Source organism: Leucopleurus acutus (assembly GCF_964270905.1).
Source record: "Leucopleurus acutus genome assembly, chromosome: 18".
NCBI lineage: Eukaryota > Metazoa > Chordata > Mammalia > Artiodactyla > Delphinidae > Leucopleurus > Leucopleurus acutus.
Window position 1 is genome coordinate 15716280 of NC_139160.1, and position 24014 is coordinate 15740293.

Genomic DNA, 24014 nt, shown 5'->3' on the forward strand with positions numbered 1-24014 from the left:
AACGTGTGTCCAGAGCTGCATTTTTGCGCGCAAACTGATGATATCCATTTGCGGCCTGGGATTATAAACGGAAGCCCCCAGAACTCCAATCTGAAGTCTCACCCGTGGGATGGACGCACCGCCCGGGACCCTTCCCAACTGGGGCTCCAGATTGCTGTCCCTCGGGACTTCCCAGCTGCTCTTTGGATCTGGAAGTAGGTGTCGGCCCAATTCAGTGATGTGTACTCTGTTGTGTGTCTCTAATATTCTTATTGCTTTCTTTCTGATGATTGTATATTAAAATTAAGTTTAATCACCTTTCATTAAAGAATTGATTGAAGCTGTTTATTTTTGTGTAGTGAGCAGTTATTTTGCCAGTGAATCCAACGAACCTTAAAACCGAAAGCAGGCTTTCGACAAACACCTGGTGCTGAGCGCATGCTTGGCCAACTGTGGACTTAGCTGAGTGCATCCTCAGTGGCGGGAGAAGACTGGTTCCCCAATAATACCTGCCAGGTCTGTGGTGCTGGCTTTAGTGATACTGGAATTCAGATAAGGGAGGGAGCCCCTCCAGGCTGGGTGGAGGCGACTCCCTGAGAGGCAGGACTTAAGGGATAAGGAGGATTAGATGGGGAAGGGGCGGGAACCTAGGGGTCAGGTACGAGGAAAGGGGAGGTGCCAGAAAGTGGGGTTTGGACTTGATTCTCTAGTCTGGGAGCCTGGCTCATGTTCTGGCTGTTTTGCGGGTCCCTTAGATTCCAAAGGAACCAGGGCGAATCCACCATTTCCATCCCCAGAATTGCCCCCCACCCAGTTCCACCTCCTCTCTGCCAAACTTGCGTCACCTGCTGTGATCTCTTGATCTCAGAGCCCTGAGGGCCTCCTCTGCTATTAATCCGGCTCTGCTATTCCTTTTCTCTGCTCCTTGTAACTCTATAATCCCCCCCTCCTCTGAGTTCTCATGCCTGCCCAACCTATTTCTAAATCACAAATGTAATCATGTAAGTCCTCTGCTTCAAAACTGGTGGTTCTCCCCTATCCACAGGATAAAGTCTAAACTTCCTACCCTTTACAGCCTAACCTGGCCCAGTCTCCTTCTTCTGGCTGTGTTCTGAGTCTGAGTGACCATTTAGGAGAATTAAAATTATTTTGCAGTAAAGTATTCAAATTTTCCATAGTTATTGTGCTAACAGGGTAGACTATTGAAAAGCACTTAGAACATATGAGGCCAACATACTTTCCTTATTAGCTATTCATAGCTACAGCACAGAAGCAGATAACGATCCCGTATCACCAAGGAAAAATTGAACTAAGAGTAGTAACTCATATTTGTAAAGATAACAGAAAGATAAATGACCTTTGAGGAGGATTTCCGCCCAAAATGGTAAAAAAAATTTTTTTTAATCTGGTGTTCAAAGAGATGGAAACACACTTATGATGCCTAATAAAGGAAATGTGAGGGGGTCAGCAGGCATACATAGCTCCTGACAGATCCTATCAGGAAACATGAAAGCCATAGGTAAGGAAGTAGGATTTGAGTGATCACGGGTACGCCAGGCTCATCTACGCTGACCCCTGCATGGGTTTGGGGGCCAAGGTCCTTGGCATCAAGCATGCCTTTCCTTTTTGGGTCACTGATTTGAATGGCATTTCTTGGAAGTGGAGGTGGATTCTTTTTTGAACACATGGAAGATAAGGCAACTCAGACACAGTTGGGAGCTGGCTGCCCTGAGCGTGTTTCAGAAGTGGAAGAAAACAAGTTGTTACATCTCCACGGACTAAATGAGAGGCGGAAGAATAAGGAAGAGTCTTGAAGGACTGACCCGTGAGGAATGGACCCGTGGTGAGCCCGCCTTCTCTCAGAGAGAACAGGTCTCTTGGCCAGGAGTTCTTGGGGGGCAGCGATGGCAGTTTTAATGGGGGAGGAGGGGTGATTGTAGGCAACCCATAAAGAGGCAGAGCCTGCAGTGGCCTTGAGCGGAAGGGGGCGTGGTTCTAAACGCCCTCTTCTGGTGCATGCCCCCGCAACCCCCTCTTCCCCGACTAAGGGCACATTCAGCTGGGGGGAGTAAGCCAGGACACAGAGTAACTGTTTTCCCAACTGACTGAATTCCGTCCTCAGTGTGAACACCCTGCACGTCCCTGCCGCAGGAGGTGCTGCCAGGCCTGGCGGCTGGCAGAGCTGTTCCTCCCATGGGGGATGAGGTCGCCTCCTTCCTGTGTCTGAGTGGGTGAGGGTGGGAAGGTAGGCGGGGCTGCCCGACACACAGCACGAGGCTCCCCGATTGCCCCAATGTCTACGCCACCCTTAATCCTCGTGTGGAGCAGCGGGTAGCCTCAGAAGCCTAAACTGTGACTTAGTTCCCGACGGTTCTGCCGCATATAAAATACGGATGAGTCTTGTTTGCCCGTGAGTTTCTGCAGTCAGCTCTTAGTGAAGTCAAGCTGTTGGTCCAAGGGAGAACAGAGCTGCAGGAGACATGGAACTCTCTTACACCTTCTTGAAAAGGCAAGTCATGTTGCCTGGGAAATACTTTTCTCCCCTAGTGATCTGCACCCCACCAGCGCTGGAGCTATGGAAGAGGCAACTGAAGTTATTCCAAGAAAGCGCTCGAAGTTTGGTAGTAAAAGGAAGTGACATTTCTCCCCTGCCTCCAGGCTGGTCTCTTGGGGAGTGCACAGGGCCAAAAGGAAACTGCTCAGTGTGGGGACGTGATTGCGTGCTGGGCTCCTGTACGCGCCGGCCGAGTGTCCTAGCGGCACTGGGTACGCGTAGGGCCGTGTGCAAACATCCCCAGTGCCAGATGCCATGGACGAGTGAGAGGATGCCAGTTGGTTTGATGGGGGTAAATAAACAAGAGCAAACATTTATACAGCGGTGTGCAGCCTGCTCAAGTTCCTGAAGGCTTGGCTGGCATCCTCTCCCGGGCTGGCTCGGGGCAGAGGGGAACCTGCGCGACTGGGCCTCCGAGTTAGCCTCCCCTCTGCTAGTTAGGGGGACGCTTTTCGAGCGTTTTCTTCTAACATGATCAGATAGCCTGGAGAAGGTGAACTGCTGTTGTGCGAGGTGAAGGTGTGACTGTGAACACAGCGATGGAGAGAGCTGGGGGCCAGATGCCCGGGAGCCCTGAGCCGTCCTTCCTGGTGACTCTGGGTGACCCTCAGGTGACCCTGCTGTCTGTCCACAAGCGGTGGTCCTTCAGGAGGAGCCCTAGGGTCACGGGCTCCTCCAGGCCAGTGATTTCGGAGGAGGAATGCTCTCCCCCATCAGAGAAGGGAGAATTTTCACAGAAAGTTTTGAATAAAACACAGGAGGTCAGTTCCAAGCAGGTGAGTGCCGTTGGAGAAGGGCTGAAAAGCCAGGAGGGCTTTTTATAAAAGCTCCAGGTTATAGATGGAGGTTTCCCGCGTGTCTCATGTCAGAGGGGCCAGGAGCAAGCAGCTCTGGGGTAGGGGGTGAGCCAGGAGTCCAGGGGAATTTTCCAGGGATTAAGTTCATGGTGGATAAATCTTGGGTTTTGTTGCTTCTTAGTTTCAGGATATTTTGTAAACGTCTGTGATGCACAAGTTTCCCAAAACGCAAATCAGACAAAAATGGATCTTTTCCCCCTTTTTATTTTTTAATGTGTCTACCTTATTTTGTTAATCTTCACATTTCAGCTAAATAAACATTTTGAAAGTGTTGCTGCCCAATGAACCCGCTCTTCTTAAGCAAACGTAAGGTTTGTTAACCCAAACGTCAGGTCATGTTCAAAAGCAGGGCAGTGTAACTAACGCTTTGTATAAGTGGTGCTTCTGCAGCATTTCTGGGTAGGACTGGTGGTCTGTGTGGGGTCCTTTTCATTGACATGAGTAGATGGAAAAAAAAATACTACTTAGATATAAAGGGAAGTTTTCGTAAGTCCTTTTTGCTCCTTGAAGAGTTATTTTTGTTTCTTCTGGTGTTAATTGTTTAAAAAGTCTTTAAAAGTAAGGGAAATTTTGTGAGTAGAGATTTTTGAAATGTACTATACAAGAGATATTTGTATGTTGAAGGAGATTTCTGAACATCCATTTATGCAGTACACAGTCAACTTTTATGTTTCTAGTTGAATGTCTTAAGATAGCAAAATAATTTTTTTTTTTTGTAAAATGCTTGAGAATATTCCTTTCTTCTTTTTTTTTTTTTTTTAAATTTTTTGTGGTAAGGGGGCCTCTCACTGTTGTGGCCTCTCCCATTGCGGAGCGCAGGCTCAGCAGCTGTGGCTCACGGACCCAGCCGCTCTGCGGCATGTGGGATCTTCCCGGACCGGGGCACGAACCCGTGTCCCCTGCATTGGCAGGCGGACTCTCAACCACTGCGCCACCAGGGAAGCCCTCCTTTTTTTTTTTTTTTTGAGAGCATTTCTTTAAAATGTTCAAACTACTACTTGACAAAATTCAGCCTATGTCTGAGGTATTTGAATGTGAAATATTCTAATGGTTTTTAATGGCCACTTCCAACCTCATGTGACGAGGAAAGCAACCTGAACCTGGCCGGGGAGCCCTTCAGAAAGAGGGCTCTGGGTAGAGGCTGTGGCTGCAAGAGAGTCGGGTGCAGATCTGCACCCTTGCTGGCCTGTGGGACCTGGCAGGTGAGCCTTGGACTCCTCCAGCTTCAGGTTACTGGAATGAGAAGTCCTGCCTCTCTGGGACATGAAAGCACCTTGTCGAGTACTGTGTAAACGCACAATGGTATCATCTCTGCCGAAATGATCTTCAGCAGGACTCCCAGCTCGGAGATGTGTTTGGTGCTCTCTGAATGTCTGGTAGAACTCTGTCAGCCAGTTAATCCATCTGAGCACAATTGCAACTATTTTTTTCTGAAGCTCTGATTGTAAAAGTAACACCTGCTCATTCTACAAAACAAATTTAACATGAGGCAAGGGGAATATGGAAAAATGTAAAGAAAATGAAAACAGCCACATACTTCAGCCATTTTGCCACTACACATGTGAATGTGTATACGTGAGTTTGTGTATGTGTACGTAGTACTATATACCTTCTATTTTTTACTTAATATTTTGTGGATATATATATACACACATACACACACACACACACACATACACATACACATGCATATACATTATATAATTTAAATTAATTACCCTCAAATGGGAAATTTGTAGTAGCTGGTTTAAGATAAGAACCAAACTAAATGTCAGTTACAATTGAGTATTTGTTCACTGTTACAGTGTATTGACTCAAAGTCTGCTATAAATCAAACTCTGGGTCTACTTGAGAGCTGTCTTATTTAGTACTTGGTATGTGGAAGGGACTTGTCACCTCATTTAATCACTATCCTCCTTTAACAGACAGAAACCTGAGATCAAGAGGTTAGGTAATCTGGGGACTTCCCTGGTGGCGCAGTGGTTAAGGATCCTCCTGCCAATGCAGGGAACACAGGTTTGATCCCTGGTCGGGGAAGATCCCACAGGCCGCAGAGCAACTAAGCTCGCGAGCCACAACTACTGAGCCCGTGTGCCACAACTACTGAAGCCCGCGTGCCTAGGGCCCATGCTCCGCAACAAGAGAAGCCACCACAATGAGAAGCCTGCGCACCGCAACGAAGAGTAGCCCCTGCTCGCCGCCAACTAGAGAAAGCCCATGTGCAGCAATGAAGACCCAACGCAGCCAAAAATAAATAAATTAATTAATTAAAAAAAAAAGGTTAGTTAATCTGCCTGAAGGATTTAATACCAGGTCTGTCTGAGGACAGGCCCCTTGCTTTTCTGTTGGGACAGGGAAGTATTTAACATGTTGGGTGAGATAGGGTTTGAAAACATCTGAGTATTGCAGAGCTGCTAATCCATGGTGAATGAAAAGTTAGCTTTTAGGTTATGCATTGTTCACAAAAGATGCAGGTAGCTGCTCTGAAGAAAACATTTCAAAATTGTGTTTGTGGTTAGCGGATTTGTGTGCTTGTGTTTACATTTCTCATACCACGTAGAGTATGTTCTATGCGGTTTAGAATGAAGATGTGATGTTGGGCAAGGGGTCAGTTTCTTCTGTGTTTTGGACAGAGGGGGAAGTGCCTTTCTGAAAGGCGTAACTGGTCTGGAGAGGCCATCCCTCCCTCCCACCTATGTTAGATTCGCCTCTTCGCTGGTGTGAGCAGGCTCTGTGGGCCAGGCCATGCCTGGTGGGTTTCCCAGGCAGTTACTCCACCACCACCCCACCCCGCCAGGAGTGCGCTCACCAAAGAGGAGAAGGCGGGGGCCTCAGCGCCCTGGCCTGGCTCTTCTGGCCCTGCATCCGCAGGCCTCCCCGGGGCTCTTGTTTCCTCTCAGGCCCGGGACGATGGCCTGAAAAGAAACAGGCTCCTACCTCTCAGAACCCCTTTGGGGAGTTGTGGGCAGCAGAGATTCCTGGTCCTCGATCCAGCTGGAGGGTGTAGGGAATATGCCCCTTTCTGCTCAGCACTGCCTGCCTGGGCCTTCTTACCCATGGCCTTCCTGACGGCTGTTGCCAAGCTAGGCCGCCGTGTTATGTGTCTTTCTCTTCCACATCGGGCAGTGTATTAGTCTACGGTAATAAGTAAGCTGTTGAGTGAGTGAACAAATACATGAACCGGAAGTGATTTCTGTGGCAGGAGGGAGGGCTGATGTTGGAAACACTGAACTGATTGATGACTGTGATGAGAGTGTTGGGTTGTGGGCTTAACCATTTTAGAAAGCAACCTACAGGAGTCTGTGCTGGGTGAGGGTGGTCAGGCTGGGTTTTATTTTTGCCTAAATGAAACCAAGACAGCCCAGCTGGCACAGGCGTACCCCTGCTGAGTAAAGGAAAAAAATAGCTGAAGGGAGTGATCTAGTCACTTAAAGATGTCACTAGCAAATTGTCATGGAATCATCATCAACCGTACTATAGTATTATTCACTCTTCTAGAGAACTTGTATTTCTTTATTTTCCCCTAAAGTTAGTGTCTACTGGATATAAACATCATAACAACGTATAGAAATGTGGATCTCTTCCTCTAGAAAAACAGGGAACAGTGTATACTCTTACACGGTTCTGCAACTTTTCCCCCCTTTAATCTACCAGGGATGTCTTTCCATGTCAATACATGTAAATTCACCTTTTTTAAAAAGCCACTACATAAAATTCTATTGGATGGATACTTTATGTAACCTGTTCCCTATAGACGAATATTTAGATGGTTTCCACGTTTTCACTAGTGAGTGTACCAATGGACATTCTCATGTCATTGTATATCTATATGATGAAAAACCCAGAAGTGGAATTACTGGGACAAAGGCAATGGGCATTTAATATTTTGACAGATATTGCTTCATTGCTCTCAAAAAGGTTGTGTTCTACCAACATCATCTCATATAGTGAGTGACATCCATCATCTCATATAGAGTTTTCTAAAAAAAAGGGAAAAAATGTGTTTTTTTCTTGTGATGAGAACTCAGGATTTACCCTCATAACAACTTGCATATATACCATACAGCAGTGTTAACTATAGCCGTCATGTTGTGCATTACATCCCTAGTATTTATTTGTCTTATAACTGGAAGTTTGTAGCTTTTGACCACCTTCATCCTATTCCCCCTCCCCTCCGCCGCCTCAGGTAACCACAAATCTGATCTCTTTTTCTGAGTTTTTTTTTTCTTTCTTTTTGTTTTAGATCCACATATAAGTGAGGTCATACAGTATTTGTCTTTCTCTGTCTGATTTAGCATAATGCCCCCAAGGTCCATCCATGTTGTCACAAATGGTGGGATTTCCTTTTTTATGGCTAAATAATATTCCATTGTGTATATATACACCACGTTTTCTATATCCATTCATCTATTGATGGACACTTAGGTTGTTTCCATGTCTTTGCTATTGTAAATAACGCTGCTGTGAACATGGGGGTGCATATATCTCTTTAATACAGTGTTTTCATTTCCTTTAAATAAATACCCAGGAGTGGAATTGCTGGATTATATGATAGTTCTATTTTCAATTTTTTGAGGAACCTCCGTACTGTTTTCCATTGTAGCTGTAACAATTTACATTCCCACCAACGTTGCACAAGGGTTCCCTTTTTTCCACATCCTCACTAGCATTTGTTATCTCTTGCCTTTTTTTAAAAAAAACATCTTTATTGGAATATAATTGCTTTACAATGTTGTGTTAGTTTCTGCTGTACAACAAAGTGAATCAGCTATATGTATACATATATCCCCATATCTCCTACCTCTTGCATCTCACTCCCACCCTCCCTATCTCACCCCTCTAGGTGGTCATAAAGCACCGAGCTAGTCTCCCTGTGCTATGTGGCTGCTTCCCACTAGCTATCTATATTACATTTGGTAGTGTATATATGTCCATGACACTCTCTCACTTCGTCCCAGTTTACCCTTCCCCCTCCCTGTGTCCTCAAGTCCATTCTCTACGTCTGCGTCTTTATTCCTATCCTGCCCCTAGGTTCGTGAGAACCTTTTTTTTTTTTTTAGATTCCATATATATGTGTTAGCATACAGTATTTGTTTTTCTCTTTCGGACTTACTTCACTCTGTGTGACAGGCTCTAGGTCCATCCACCTCACTACAAATAACTCAATTTCTTTCTTTTTATGGCTAATATTCCATTGTATATATGTGCCACATCTTTATCCATTCATCTGTCGATGGACACTTAGGTTGCTTCCATGTCCTGGCTATTGTAAATAGTGCTGCAGTGAACATTGTGGTACATGACTCTTTTTGAATTATGGTTTTCTCGGGGTATATGCACAGTAGTGGGATTGCTGGTCATATGGTGGTATCTCTCGCCTTTTTGATGATAACCATTCTAACAGGTATGAAGTCATATCTCATTGTGGTTTTGATTTGCATTTCTCTGATGATTGGTGATGTTTATCCCCTTTATATGCATCTATTGGCTATTTGTATGTCTTTGGGAAAATGTCTATTCAGTTCCTCTTCCTATTTTTAATTGGATTAATTTTTTTTGCTATTGAGTTGTATGAATTCTTTATTTAAATTATTTTATTTATTTATTTTTGGCTGTGTTGGGTCTTCATTGCTGCGCGCGGGGCTTTCTCTAGTTGCGGCCAGCGGGGGCTACTCTTCATTGCGGTGCGCGGGCTTCTCATTGCAGTGGCTTCTCTTGTTGCGGAGCACGGGTCCTGGGTGTGCAGGCTTCAGTACTTTTGGCTTGTGGGCTCAGTAGTTGTGGCTCACCGGCTCTAGAACACAGGCTCAGTAGTTGTGGTGCATGGGCTTAGTTGCTCCGCGGCTTGTGGGATCTTCTCGGACCAGCGCTCAAATCCGTGTCCCCTGCACTGACAGGCAGACTCTTAACCACTGCGTCACCAGGGAAGCCCAGCTGTATGAATTCTTTATGTATTTTGAATATGGTTTGCAAATATTTTATTCCATTCTGTAGGCCGTCTTTTAATTTTGTGGATTGTTTCTTTTGCTGTGTAGAAGCTTTGTTGTTTGATGTAGTCCCACTTGTTTATTTTTTGTTTGGCTGCTTGCGCTTTCCGTATCATATCCAAAAACTCATTGCTGAGACCCATGTCAAGGAGCTTTTCTCCCCTATGTTTTCTTCTAGAAGTTTTATGGTTTCTGGTATTGCACGTAAGTCTCTAACCCATTAGAGTTAATCTTTGTGAGTGGTGTAAGACAGGGTCCCAATTTCATTCTTTCATTCTATATGTGAATGCCCAGTTTCTCATCACCACCTATTGAAAAGACTGCCTTTTCTCTGTTAAGTATTCTTGGCTCCCTTATCAAATATTAACTGACCATATATTATTATTATTTTTGAAATGGTTTATCAACCACTTACATTTCTTTTTCTGAGGATTATTTTAAGTAGCAAGTTCCTGTCGTGCATTTGTAGATTAGCATAAATTATAAATATTAAGTTTATACCTAAGTCTTTCAAAGGAATATTTGTTTTCTGTACAGCTGGTCATACCTATAATTCTAGGTAGAAACCACCACCTTCATTAACCATTATAGTATACATTTCTTTGTGATAAAATAATGGCATTATTTCATCAAATCTGATGACCATATGCAATTTATCAATAATAATAATTAACAAGAAGAATAATCCCAAGTTCGTTGACTTCTATCACATAATATAAATACCGGAGTTAACTTAACATTGTTTGTGTGATATTTTCTTCTAACCAGTCATAACATTGCGTATATCTAACGTAGGTCTTTTGATATCATGAAAAGATCATATCATGAAAAAGTCATATCATGATCTTACCATCATTCTGGGAAATGACTAGGGAATTATGACCTTATGGTTCTCACTCAGACTATTTCATTCAAATGTAAAAAAATGTTCTAAGATGATGACAGTTGCTTGATAGTGACAGGCCTGGTATTTAAAATTTGTTTGTTTGGGAGAGACTTGAAATATAGAGTGTTATCAGAGAAGATTCTGAAGCAGAAAAAATGCCGTTAATTGATAAATGTCTGATGGAATAATTGTTACAATAGGTGTAGACCTACTAGAGAATGGACTTGAGGATATGGGGAGGGGGAAGGGTAAGCTGTGACAAAGTGAGAGAGTGGCATGGACATATATACACTACCAAACGTAAAATAGATAGCTAATGGGAAGCAGCCGCATAGCACAGGGAGATCAGCTCGGTGCTTTGTGACCACCTAGAGGGGTGGGATAGGGAAGGTGAGAGGGAGACGCAAGAGGGAGGGGATATGGGAACATATGTAAATGTATAACTGATTCACTTTGTTATAAAGCAGAAACTAACACACCATAGTAAAGCAATTATACTCCAATAAAGATGTAAAAAAAAAAAAAAGCAACGGAAACGGCTGATAGTGAAGCTGTGTGGAGTGAGATTGCAAACGGGGTTTCTGAGGTACTATCGGGAAGTGCTTCTTGGAGAGGTCTTAGAGTTTGTGAATTTCTAAATTTTATTTTTTTTGTACGTGGAAAACAAGCTATGTTGTCTGTATGTGTTGAGGTTTGTTAATTTTATTTGTTCTTAATTTTATTCTCTTCTTTTCTCCTGGGCAAATAATGATGCAGTGCATTCAGTTTTTCAGTGAGGGTTTATATTTTTCCTCATCGTGGTCAAGAGAAAGAAACAGGCAGTAAATGGTCATTTGTGTGGAATTGCCCAGAAAGTGCACAGTGAACAGCAGGGCTGGGGGTGGCCCTGCGGCCAGAGGTCAGGCTGGAGCCCACACAGTCCAGGCGCACTGTGCGCCCTCTTCGGTGTTTGAACTAATGCCTGAGTTTTGGCTTGTTTTTTCAGTAGACAAACTGTAAATAATTCTCACTGGAAGTTCTTTCTGGACCTCTGTGAGCCAGCGTTAAAGGACAGTTAGAAGGGGTTGAGGTGGGCGTGGGGGAATATGTACACGGGTTTTAGTGATTAGTTCTTATCAGTAAAACGGTGGAGAATAACAAGTTCCCTGCCTACTTCCCTGGACCGCTTTTGAAGATCGAATGAGGCCATGTTTGTCTTCATAGTCAGTCATTTTCAAACATTTATGGCGTTAGCCTTTTAAGACCTCTTAGCATTCAGACCTCTCTGCAGAACTGGGATGGGCGTTATTGTTACCTCCATTTACACCTAAGAAACCTGAGGCTTGGATTTGCTCAGCCAAGGCTGGAACTCCTACCCAAGACCGTCGGACATCCCTTCAAGAAGTTCACAGCGAATCGGAATGGCCGATATTTAAACACATAGATGTGAAAACGTTCTTTAGAGGATAAAGCCATGTAGAAATATGTCATCTGTTCATCATTGCTGTCATCTTTATCACAACGATAATGTTATCGCTGCTTATGTCAGTGTGGTTTAACAAAACATTTTCTTCCTTGCCTTAGAGAAACTGAAAAACCACATTTGTTTTCTGGTATAAAAGTAGTACTTGGGCTTCCCTGGTGGCGCAGTGGTTGAGAGTCCGCCTGCCGATGCAGGGGACACGGGTTCGTGCCCCGGTCCGGGAAGATCCCACATGCCGCGGAGTGGCTAGGCCCGTGAGCCATGGCCGCTGAGCCTGCGCGTCCAGAGCCTGTGCTCCGCAACGGGAGAAGCCACAACAGTGAGAGGCCCGCGTACCACCAAAAAAAAAAAAAAAAAAAAAAAAAAGTAGTACTTGTCTGTTTTTTCTTTCAGGTTTTACTAATTGGAAAGTATATACAGATAGTGAAAAATCAGAACGTCATAACTCACCCGTAGATAACCTCAATTTTATGTATTAATACCTAAGTATGTATTTGCTTAAATCTATGTAAGTACAGGTTTAACATGGGTACATTGATTCTTCTTCAGTGGAGGTCTTTCAGGGTCTTAGAGACCGGCACCCATTTGCCTGGTGTGGTTTGGGTGGGATCTTTTCTTGAGTCAGTCACTTCTGAACCTTCTTCCCTGTGTATCTCTGAAGCTCAGAGAATTCTCAGATACGAATAGAGCAGAGGGAATTCCCTGGTGGCACAGTGGTTAAGAATCTACCTGCCATGGGTTCGATCCCTGGTCCAGGAAGGTCCCACATGCCGCGGAGCAACTAAGCCCGTGCGCCACAACTACTGAGCCTGCGCTCTAGAGCCCGCGAGCCACAATTACTGAAGCCTGTGTGCCTAGAGCCCGTGATCTGCAACAAGAGAAGCCACCGCAGTGGGAAGCCCATGCACTGCAACGAAGAGTAGCCCCCGCTCGCCACAACTAGAGAAAGCCCGGGCGCAGCAACGAAGACCCAACGCAGCCAAAAATAAATTAAATTTTAAAAAAAGAAAAAAAGAGAATAGAACAGATACTACGGGTTGCAGGCCAGGCCCAGACCCAGGCCGACCAGTGATCTTAGCCACACCCTCACCTCCATGCTGTGCTCACTCACCTGGATGTAGCCTGTTGTTACCTGATAGGTAGTGTTGGGAGGAAGACGCTTTCCTCTACCTTTCTGGGTTCTTCTGGCTGGTCTAAGAATGAAGTTGACAAGAGACAGATTAATAGGAGAAAGTCAAACATAAGTTTAATAACATGAATACATGGGAGAGACCAAGAAAAATGAACTCACCAAGGTGGCCGAAGCCCACACCTTAAATGCCATCCTCAGCCAAAGACAGAAGAGGATGTTGAGAGTGGGGAGGGTCAGTTAGGGGAAGTTACCAGGAAAAGCACAGTAAACAAGGGTGATTGTGGTACACATTTCAGTCACTTCCTTCTCCGTTGATAAATCGAGTTTCTAGAGATTTGGTCAGCCTCCTCTTCCAGGGACAGAGCGGGACATACCCTTACAAATGGAGATTTCCCTTACAAATATAAGTGTTTCTTACAAAAAGGCAATTCCTACTTGGTTTTCAGAGCCCTTTCAGTGTCTGCTGTTTACCAGAAAATAACTCGCTTAAGACAATATGCCAAAGAGATGCATTTTAGGGTGGTAAGTTCTGCTCCCCTATAGTAGTATGTGGCTGTTTTTCTGTTTTCTTCATTTTGCTCTTCAGTATTGTAGTCTCTTCCCCAATTAACATGGCTAAAAAGAAAAAGTAACCTTCGAATTTCTTTAAAAGAAATAGAAAGCCTGCTGGACTTTGGGCTGGATTTAGATCCCAGCTCCGTTATTTAAATAACCTTGGATGAACCTCTGAGTCTGTTTCAGCAGTAAAATGGTGATAAGAATATCTACTTACAGAATTATCTTGAGCAGTAGGGATATGAAATGCCATCCTCATAAAGTAACGCTGAGAATCATTAACTACTTGCTACTATTGGGTCTGTGTACATATGAAAAACTCAGGACCTTTCTGTATTTTGAATTCCATGAAAGTTCAGGTGTATAGGGTTGTATGGGGTGGAGGTCATATACTGGAAAAGTTGCAGGCACGTATAATATTTTTGCCTCATAAGTTGTTAAGGTGTTCCATATCCTTCAAAGTGAAAGAAGTCGGGCTTCCCTGGTGGCACAGTGGTTGGGGGTCTGCCTGCCGATGCAGGGGACACGGGTTCGTGCCCCGGTCCAGGAGGATCCCATATGCCGCGGAGCGGCTGGGCCCGTGAGCCATGGCTGCTGGGCCTGCGCGTCTGGGCCTGTGCTCCGCAACGGGAGAGGCCACAACAGTGAGAGGCCCGCGTACCGCAAAAAAAACAAAAACAAAGTGAAAGAAGTCTCAGGATAAGTGGGTGAGTGGTGTCCAGTTTAAGGATGTTGGGGATCCACCCGTAACTAAGGGAGCTCAGAAGTGGCGAGTGGTTCTTCCCTTGTACGTGTAGTAGCATTGCTCTTTGATTTGTGATCACAGCCATTTTCTACCAGGCATGTCATTTCTGGGCTCTGCAATTTCAGTCTGGCTTTGAAAACGTTCATTAAAACATACCACCCCATTTCCAATTTCTTCATACTAGACTGGCCTCTCTTATTTTCCTTTCCTGGCTCCATCTTAGCAAATCAAGAGTTTATATACCTTTCCCTATCTTTTTGTTTAAAAGCCCTGGTACTCTCAGCAAATTCCATGTGACCAGGCCGCCTAGAGAGGTGGCAAAGAATTGCAATTCATTTTTGGGTTCCTCTCTGTGGAATTACCCTCTTCTCTGGTGTTTCCAGGCGCTTCTCAACCTCATGCCTACCGTACTAATAGTTTATTGAAAATTCAGAAGCCAGCAGCCTGACGTTGGGCCTGCAGAAGTCCCCAGTGTTTGTCCTCAAGGAGTGTATAATTTAGTGGGACGTAGACAACACTGGGAATTCTACCACGTTTTCCCTGGACACACAGTCTGTACCCTGGGCCCACTCTCCAATGTCCATTGCTTCTGATGAGCCCTTAAACCTAGACATGTTTGTTTCTTTGAACTCAGTAGGGGAGTTTTTCCCCACCCCAGAGATTGTCTTCATTGAAGAACGGAATTAAAAGCACAGTATGTGTGTACACTTAAAAACAATCCAGATACCCGACAACTGTTATGAGATTGCTCCTAACCCAACAGGTACGCTGGTGTTTCATAAAGTTATGTTATTTGCAAAGCTTTGTCCTCTGTAACTGCTTGTCTTTAGAAGCCTGCCTGTGTAGAAGGGAGACCTCTGAGTATTATTTGCTACAAACAAATAGCTTCCAACACTTCTGCAGACTCCTTTAGCAGGAACATAGAATCGATAATCCAGGGATTAAGAGCCAGCTTTGTGGCTTGGGTTTGGTGAGTTGTAGCTCGACCTGGGACCAAGAAACATAAGTTGGGTAGTAAATCATTAGGGATTTGTCTTTCCAACAGACTGGGTGATTGAGAGTTATGTCTTATAAGGAGGTAATTTCTGCTTTACTAAGATACTGTATTGAAGTATCTAAATATCTTTAGAATATCTTCTTAGTTTTTCCTGTATCTTTTTTTTTTTTTTTTTTTGGTCACACTATGTGGCATGCAGGGTGTTAGTTCCTGGACCAGGGATTGAACCCAGGCCCCCTGCAGTGGAAGTGCACAGTCTTAACCACAGTCTTTCCCCCTGACCTGCATCTTTTTTCAGTTAAATAAGTATTTAATTCATACCAGTTACAATCAAGTCACTGCTGCGGATCTCCTTTATTCTCACATTATTTTAACTTAATGTTTAAATTAATTATGTTTTAGAATTCGGTAACACGTGTACATTGTACAGTAAGTTGTACAGTGAAAAGTAACTCTTCCTTCCCACTCCTGTACCCCAGCTGCCTGACCCCTTCAGCTGCCCAGTCCACAAACTCTGTGCCAGCTTCTTATATGTTCTTCCAAAGGTAACTCCATACATGCATAAACATCTGCGTGTGTCATATTCTTTTTCTCTCACAAACAGTGCTAGCATGCTGTGATAGACTTATTTGGTGGTCCTCCCAGTGAACTCCACTTCCTTGTATGTAAGCACTTATGTAATTCTCTTCCTTATTGACTGAGTTTGGCCACGTGACTGGCTTTGGACAATGGTGGATTAGCAGGTGTGATGCAAGCAGAGGCTTACTAAGTGCTCGCACACTGGGACTTGTTCTCTGTGAATGCTAACTACTGTGACACTCCCTCTCAGAACCCAGAAACCCCCAACGGTGAGGTACCCAGCCTAGCCATGTGCAGAGGCTACATGGAAGAGAGCCAAGGTGCCTGCCAACAGCAGCCACCAGCAACCTGCCAGCCATGTGATGAATGAGCCATCTTCTTGCAAGTGGAACCTCCAGCCCCATTCAGCCACCCCAGAGATGAGCTTTACCTGCCAAACCCTGTCCAAGTTGAAAAACTGTGAGCTGTCTTCATAAGCCACTAAGTTTGGTTTGTCTTGAGCAGCAGATAACCGAAATACTAGACGCACTCTATATTCTTTTTTCTTGTCAAAGACTTATCTATTATTTATTTATTTAACTTATTTTTGGCCGTTTGGGGTCTTGGTTGCAGCACGCAGACTCTTCATTGAGGCATGCGGGATCGTTCGTTGTGGTGCGTGGGCTTTTCTCTAGTTACGGCGTGCAGGTTTTCTTTTCTCTAGTTTGCGGCTCACAGGCTCTAGTTGAGGCACACGACCTCAGTAGTTGTGGTGCATGGGCTTAGTGGCCCCGTGGCATGTGGGATCTTAGTTCCCTGACCAGGGGTCGAACCCTAGTCCCCTGCATTGTAAAATGAATTCTTTGCCACTGGACCACCAGGGAAGTTCCTAGATGTGCTGTATATTCTGTGCCTTGCTTTTTTCACTGAACCATATATTAGATACCAGTCTATTTCACTGTTTATAGAGTTGCCTCATTCTTTTTAAGAGCTAGATAGTATTCCATTGTACATTTGTGCAGTAATTTATCAGCCTCTATTGATGGACATTTATGTTGTTTTCAATGTGTTGTAGCATCTAATATCTTTGTTGCATGCTTCCTTTTGCATGCAAACAAATATATTTATTGCCTAAATTCTTAGAGAGTCACTGGGTCAAAGAATATGTGAATTTGTTATTTTAATAGATATTGCCAAGTTGCCCTCCCAAGAGGTAACATTCCCACTAACCCTGGGGAATGAGTCAGTGGGTGCCAACTTGAATGGTGAAGACCATGTCAACCTCACATGTGAGGTGGGAATGTTATATTTCTCCTTTAATGTTGCTTTTCATATATTGAGAAGCCATTTGCATTTCCTTTTTGATGAACTGCCTTCTTTTTTCTGTTGGAATGTTGGCCTTTTTCTTTTTCAAAGGAGCTCTTTATATATTAAAGGAATTAGCTCTTAATTTGCTTAAGGTGAAAGCAAGTCTTTTTTTTCTCTCGGTTTATCTTCTGCCTTGGTTTGAACAATTTGTTTTCCTCTTATTGTGGTTAGATATACCAAACTTTTATTTTATAGCTTCTGGATTTTCTTGTTTTTGTTTTGTCATATTTAGGCTTTCCCCACTCTGAGATTATAATAGATATTCTCCTATGTCTTCATCTAGTACTTTTATTATTTTCCTTTTTACGTCTTCATCTTTGATCTGTCTGAATTGTCTTCTGATATATAGATTCCAAATTTATATTTTTCCAAATAGGTTTCCCAGGTGTCTACCCAGTCGTCCGTTAATACTGTTATGCCATGTCATCCTTATCATATACATTTCTGTATTTACACCATAGATAATTTCAGTATGTTTTTTGAATCCATCAAATTTTTGAGTCACTGTCTCATAAATTACTTAATTATCCCTTTTTCTCTATTTTAAAATATGTTTTAAAATTCCTTATAATTATTAATCCCAAACTAGCTTGTGATTTCCTCTGTGGATATACAAATGAATATTTATCGTCTGTTTTAAAAGTTATTTAAACTTTCATCTTGTGAAGCTGCTCAAAATCTGAAGTTGGAAAGATAAGCATTTTATGCACAGGGACAGAGAAGATCAATCCATGTAATCGAGCTTCAGCTGAACATGAGTAGGCTTGTGTAGGTGTCGAGTGACATGCTTTTTTATCCGTTGCCATATGCAAAGGCCTGTGCCCAAATGCCTGAAGCAGGTAATAGTGCTGGTATAAAAACTATATCTAGTTAAGAGAGTGGTGAGGCTGGGACCCTGCGAAAGGGAAGTTTTGTTAACAGAATGGCTGAGGCCACATCATGAGAAGACATCAGGAAACTACACTTGAGCTGTGATACGCTAAGAAAATGAATCCGTTTAATTTGGTGAAGCACGTGTCATTTTTAGGTAATGTCTACAGCGGCCCTGAGCACCCGGCGGGGCAGAGACTCAGCCGAGGCAGAACAAGGCAAGTGCCTTGTTCAGCCCAACTTCCTGTTCTTCCAGCTTTCCCCCTCCCCCTCCTCTTGGTCCCCTTGGCACTGCTGTGCTCACTTCCGTGGCTCCAGGGGCGTCCTTCGAGACCTTTTTTCACAGGCACTGTGGTCTGGCCCCATGCGCTGGGAGGTCTGCATTTGGAACATGTGCCCTATGGCTATTAAGTCTAACCCCTGCTAAGAGAATGAGATGGACACCCCTAGAAAGAGATGCAGAATTAGGGTGTGGCCTAATTCTGTGTATTTGCATTCCAGCAGGACGTCCAGAGTTTAAGCTGAAAGGACCAAGTCCAGTGGGGAGATTTCAGGTGTCAGCTGGAGTCGGGGAGGTCTTGTGGGACTTGTGCCCTTCTGCTGTGGGCTGCTGTGCTCTCTGCCTCTGTCGTAGGCCTGCCATGCTTGTTCTGTGCGGGTCAGCCCCATCGTGCTCTCCTTTCCCACAGAAACCTTCATGCCTTCTACCAAGGTGGGCAGTTGACTTCTGGGTTCAGAATCACAGAAAGTCAGAGAGCTAGAAGGAACCCCTCTGAACCCTTTCATATGATAAGTAATGTCTATAGATTTCCTCCCCTTTTTTAATGTTCTCGTACTCTTGGGATGTTTGGACACCAGTGGTATTGTTTTCCATTTTCTCAGTGCCACACAAGCTGGGAGATTTTAGAAAATGTTTAGTTTTAAGGATAAAAAAATGTTCTTTCTCTTCCTTTTAGATCCTGCCTAAGATTTCCTGGCCTGCTCGAACCTGGGAGCCAACGATGAAGCAGAGTTTTGCCTTTGACAACAATGGCTACGAGGACGGCCTAGATGGCGTGCACCCCTCTCAGACGGCCACCGGCACCATCAGCATCGTGGGCATGACCTGCCAGTCGTGTGTGAAGTCCATCGAGGGCAGGGTGTCTAGTCTGAAAGGCATCGTGAGCGTTAAGGTTTCCCTGGAGCAGGGCAGCGCCATGGTGAGGTACATGCCCTCGGTCCTGAGCCTGCCTCAGGTTTGCTGTCAGATTGAGGACATGGGCTTCCAGGCCACTGTGGCGGAGGGAAAGGCTGCCTCCCGGCCATCCAGGTTCTCGCCCGCCCTGGAGGCTGTGGTCAAGCTTCGGGTGGAGGGCATGACCTGCCAGTCCTGCGTCAGCTCCATAGAAGGCAAGATCGGGAAACTGCAGGGCGTCATGAGGGTCCGCGTCTCGCTCAGCAACCAGGAGGCAGTCATCACTTACCAGCCTTACCTCATCCAACCCCAAGACCTCAGGGACCACGTGAACGACATGGGGTTTGAAGCCGTCATCAAGAACAAGGTGGCCCCCGTGAGCCTGGGACCTATTGACATCAGGCAGCTCCAGCGCATGCACCCAAAGGCCCCTCAGGCTTCCATTAACCAGAATGGCAATAACTCAGAGACCTCGGGGAGCCAGGGGGTGCCCCTGTATCTGAGAGTGGATGGAATGCACTGTAAGTCTTGTGTCCTGAACATCGAAGAAAATATTGGCCAGCAGCCAGGGGTTCAGAGTATCCAAGTGTCCCTGGAGAACGGGACTGCCCAAGTCCAGTACGACCCTTCCCGCATCTCCCCAGGGACCCTGCAGAGGGCCATTGAGGCTCTGCCACCCGGGAACTTTAAAGTCTCTCTACCCGATGGAGCGGAAGGGAGTGGGACAGACACCAGGAGCCCCCAGGTGCCCGGCGTGCGCTGTGCTGCAGTGCTGGCCATCACTGGCATGACCTGTGAGTCCTGCGTCCAGTCCATCGAGGGCCTGGTTTCCCAGAGGGAGGGAGTGCAGCGTATCTCAGTGTCTTTGGCTGAAGGGACAGGAACGGTTCTCTACGATCCATCTCTAACTCACCCAGCAGAACTCCGAGCTGCGGTGGAGGACATGGGATTCGAGGCCTCCGTCCTGGCGGGTACGTGGTTGATGCTAAGTTCCTTGGATTTTTAGCTTCTTTTCTGAAGAGAACACTGATTCTGTGTTCTTTTTTTTTTTTAATTATTATTTTTGGCTGTGTTGGGTCTTCGTTGCTGCTCACAGGCTTTCTCTAGTTGTGGCGAGCGGGGGCTACTCTTTGTTGCAGTGCACAGGCTCTGGGAGCATGGGCTTCAGTAGTTGCAGCACGTGGGCTCAGTAGTTGCAACACACGGGCCCTAGAGTGCGAGGGCTTCAGGAGTTGCAGCGTGTGGGCTCAGTAGTTGTGGCGAGCGGGCTTCACTAGTTGTGGTGCACGGGCTCTAGAGCACAGGCTTAGTAGTTGTGGCGCACTGGCTTAGTTGCTCCGTGGCATGTGGGATCTTCCCGGACCAGAGCTAGAGCCCGTGTCCCCTGTATTGGCAGGCAGATTCTTAACCACTGCGCCACCAGGGAAGCCCCTGTGTTCTTTTTAAAAAGAGTACTTTGGGAACACCTGGCCCTTCTCTCTCCAAAGGAAACATCATCATTTGCTCGGAGATTTCTCTGCTAAACAAAACAGAATAATAAAGACAACAGGACCCTGGTTTCACCACTTGGAGCCCATTCTGTTGAAAGTGGGAAAGAGGGGAAGGATATGATGATGGTTTCCCTTCCCGCCCACCCCCGACCATGGCTGTGAGAAGAGGGGGGGTGTGACAGCCTTCCCAAAGCAAGGTGCCCACACACCTTGATGCCACGTCACTAGACAGTTTCCAGGGTGGTGGCTGTCCCCAGGCCCCCTCCCATTGACCCGCCAGCCACTCACTTGCCTGTTTTCCCCTCCATTGCCCTCACTCGGGGGCCCAGCAAGTTGTCTTAGCGTCTTTCGTGTTTCTGCCCCTCACCAGGTCTGTGTGAGCTGTGGGCTGCTGAGCAGCGAGGTACCTTCCCCCAGCCCCACCCCAAGAACTTATGTGGTAGCAGGGAGGGGGAAACCACGCGGGGCAGCAGGTGTGAGCCCTGTGAGGGGGAAGGGGGGCTTCTAGGGAGGGCTCCCTCTTGGGGGGAGGGTGGGAGTGAGCCAGTGAGCCATGGGAGGTGGCAGAAACACGGCCGGGCCCCCTGTCCTGCCCCTCATGGCTGACTCCCACTCACTCCCCCCACCCCAAGGAGCCCTTCCTAGGCCCCTGCACCACCCACCCCCAAGGGGAGCGGGTGAGTCATGTGGAGCAACTGGGCCCCATTCTGGGCTTTGTCTTTGTACCAAGTTTCAGGAAGGAGATTTGTTTTGTTTTGGTTTTTTAAACAAAAATCAATAAGGAAACTGGAACAGTAAATCCTGTACTCAGAAGCTAAGACATGTAGTAGGTAGTCGCCATCTGCTATATTTGTATAAGGTTTAAAGTCTTAAAACAGTGGAATCAAGTTATCAGCAGTAAAAAGAAATTTGCATTGAACTGTATAATGCAGAATAATTGACTACGTAAACCTGGAGAGAAAACAGGGATTTTTATTAGCCAGAATTATGAGAATTATGTTTAGCCCAAGAGGTATTTAGGGAACCAGATTTAGCAAATAAAAATACAGGACGGGCTTCCCTGGTGGCACAGTGGTTGAGAGTCTGCCTGCCGATGCAGGGGACGTGGGTTCGTGCCCCGGTCCGGGAAGATCCCACATGCTGCGGAGCAGCTGGGCCCGTGAGCCATGGCCGCTGAGCCTGCGCGTCCGGAGCCTGTGCTCCGCAACGGGAGAGGCCACAACAGTGAGAGGCCCGCGTACTGCAAAAAAAAAAAATACAGGATACCTAGTTAAGTTTGAATTTCAGATAAACAATGAGTACCGTTTTACTATTAGTATGTCCTGTGCAGTATTTGAGACATACTAAAAAATTACTGTTTATCTGAAATTCAATTTTACCTGGATGTCCTGTATTTTACCTGGCAGTCTTAATTTAGGATAAACCATAAGTGTGCTGGTGACTGTCTTTTATAGCCACTTAAATGTGAAAAAGGCATTATTTGTATTTGGTCGGCCATTCTGGATTGACCAGGGGCTCCTTGAGGACTGTCTTCAAACCATGTGATTTGTTTCTCCTTTGACTCCGCAGCACCCAGCACACAGTAGGTGTTTGTGAAGGAAACGAAGGAGAAAGGAAATAATGGGCTGGGACAGGCAGGGTCTCAGGTCAGCCGATGGAGGGAACTCTTGAGAGAGATTACAGAGCTGAAAAACCAAACAGGAACTGGGAGGGAAAACAGGAAATTAAAAAAACAGGAAAACCACCCACAGATGCGAGGGTCTGAGGGAAGGCAGGTGTTTAGTTTACACGAGCCCAGGGGCTGAGCTTGCCTGGTGGGAACTGGCCAAGGGCAAGGCTATGGCAGGAGCCGGGGCCCCGGTGGAGAGATGGCAACACTTGGGTCCTCCCTCCTCCTTTCTGTCCTGTTGTTTCCTGTTTGTTACCTCCATGTGCCAAATTTAATCAGAAACCAGTTGACAAGGGAGCCCGGGAAAAGTGGTTTGCAGGGGTCAGCCCCTTGTTAGTGGAGCAGGGGGAAGGAGGGAGGGAAAGGGTCTGAGAGCATACGGGCAAGAGACAGGCATTGAGTTTCAGTCCCTTACTTGACAGTTAAAATACATTTAGACCTGGTTGTAGAAGGCAGCTGTTATTTCTTCACTTGTTTGCATGGTAAGTAGTTTTTGAATGGATGGATGGATGGATGGATGGGATACATGAATACAAAGTGAGGAAATTCACCTGTTACGTATAGCATGCTCCTCTCACCCTCATAAGTGAGTGATGTCACTTTCAGGGCACGGTTCCCTCACCCCTGCACGTGCTGGGGGTCTTCTGGGGCCCGGGTCCTGTGCCAGCTGCCGTGAAGTGCTCAGCGGCAGTCCAGCACCCGCCCACAGCGGTTCACGCTCTCCCGGGGAAGCAGGTCACAGAGGCCCCTTGTATCATCCAAGGCAGGTTAGAATAAATGTTGTAACAAGGAAGGTGTAGGTCAGATGCTTTTGGGATTCAGAAGAGGAGAGAATCCAATACCCGCTTGTGGGGCTCCCAAGGACATGATGTAGGGGTGACCGTGGAGTTGGGCGTGGATAGGATTTAAGAATGGATAGGATCTGAACAGGCAGGAAAGGGCAGGACTGCACGCCAGGCGGAGGAGACAGGCCAGCATCCTGGTGCAGGCTACCGTCCTCTGCTCCTGGATCCTGGAAGGGGGTCCAAACTGGTCTCCCTGCTTCCTGCCTTCCAGCCCGGTCCCCAACCAGCTTTCACAGCAATCCTGTCGCGCTGCTGACCCTCCTGGCCCATCCCGTCTTGTATTGTGAGTGGAAGAGTCCTCATGGTGGTCCCTAAGCCGCTCCCTCACCCACCACCTTTCTAGCCCTGACTCAGTTCCTCTTACCAGGCTTGTTCTCACCTCAGGGTTTGTACTGGCTGTCCCCTGTGTCTGGAATGCTCTCCCTGCAAATGCACAGTGTTCTTCATTTCATAGCTGCTCATCCGGACTTTTCCCAGAGCCTATATCATTTTTATATAGAAATATATAGGTTTGTATCATACATAGTTTTGTAATCTCTTTTTCGCCCTGTGACGCATCATAAACATAACTTACGGGTCCATCCGTGTGTCCGCAGTACCATGTTCAGCGGCCGCATGGCATCCCAGCATATGGGTGTACCATAACTTCGTTTCCTCTTTATTTTTCCCATCTATTTTGTGTGGATGTCATTGTAAATAATACTGATAGGATTGTTGTGACTGTAAATACAAGACAGTCTTCAGACTACGTGATTTGTTTCTCCTTTGTGCACGTCCTTAATTATTTCCTTGTGATAGATATCTGAAGGCATAATTGCTGGGTCACAGGGTATCAGCATTATTTCATTCCATCACAAATATTTATTGTGCCCCTACTAAGTGCCAA

The 24014-nt window shown here is 45.9% G+C and overlaps 1 protein-coding gene across 1 annotated transcript in view; it reads left to right on the top strand.

The window, feature by feature from the left end:
* The first annotated feature begins 2756 nt into the window (after positions 1 to 2756).
* ATP7B (ATPase copper transporting beta) overlaps positions 2757 to 24014 on the top strand; it is a 58626-nt gene continuing 37368 nt past the window's right edge. The window contains 2 exon segments of the mRNA XM_082859506.1: positions 2757 to 3309; positions 18907 to 20095. Coding sequence (XP_082715632.1) covers positions 3073 to 3309; positions 18907 to 20095 — 1426 coding nt within the window. The 5' untranslated portion in view covers positions 2757 to 3072.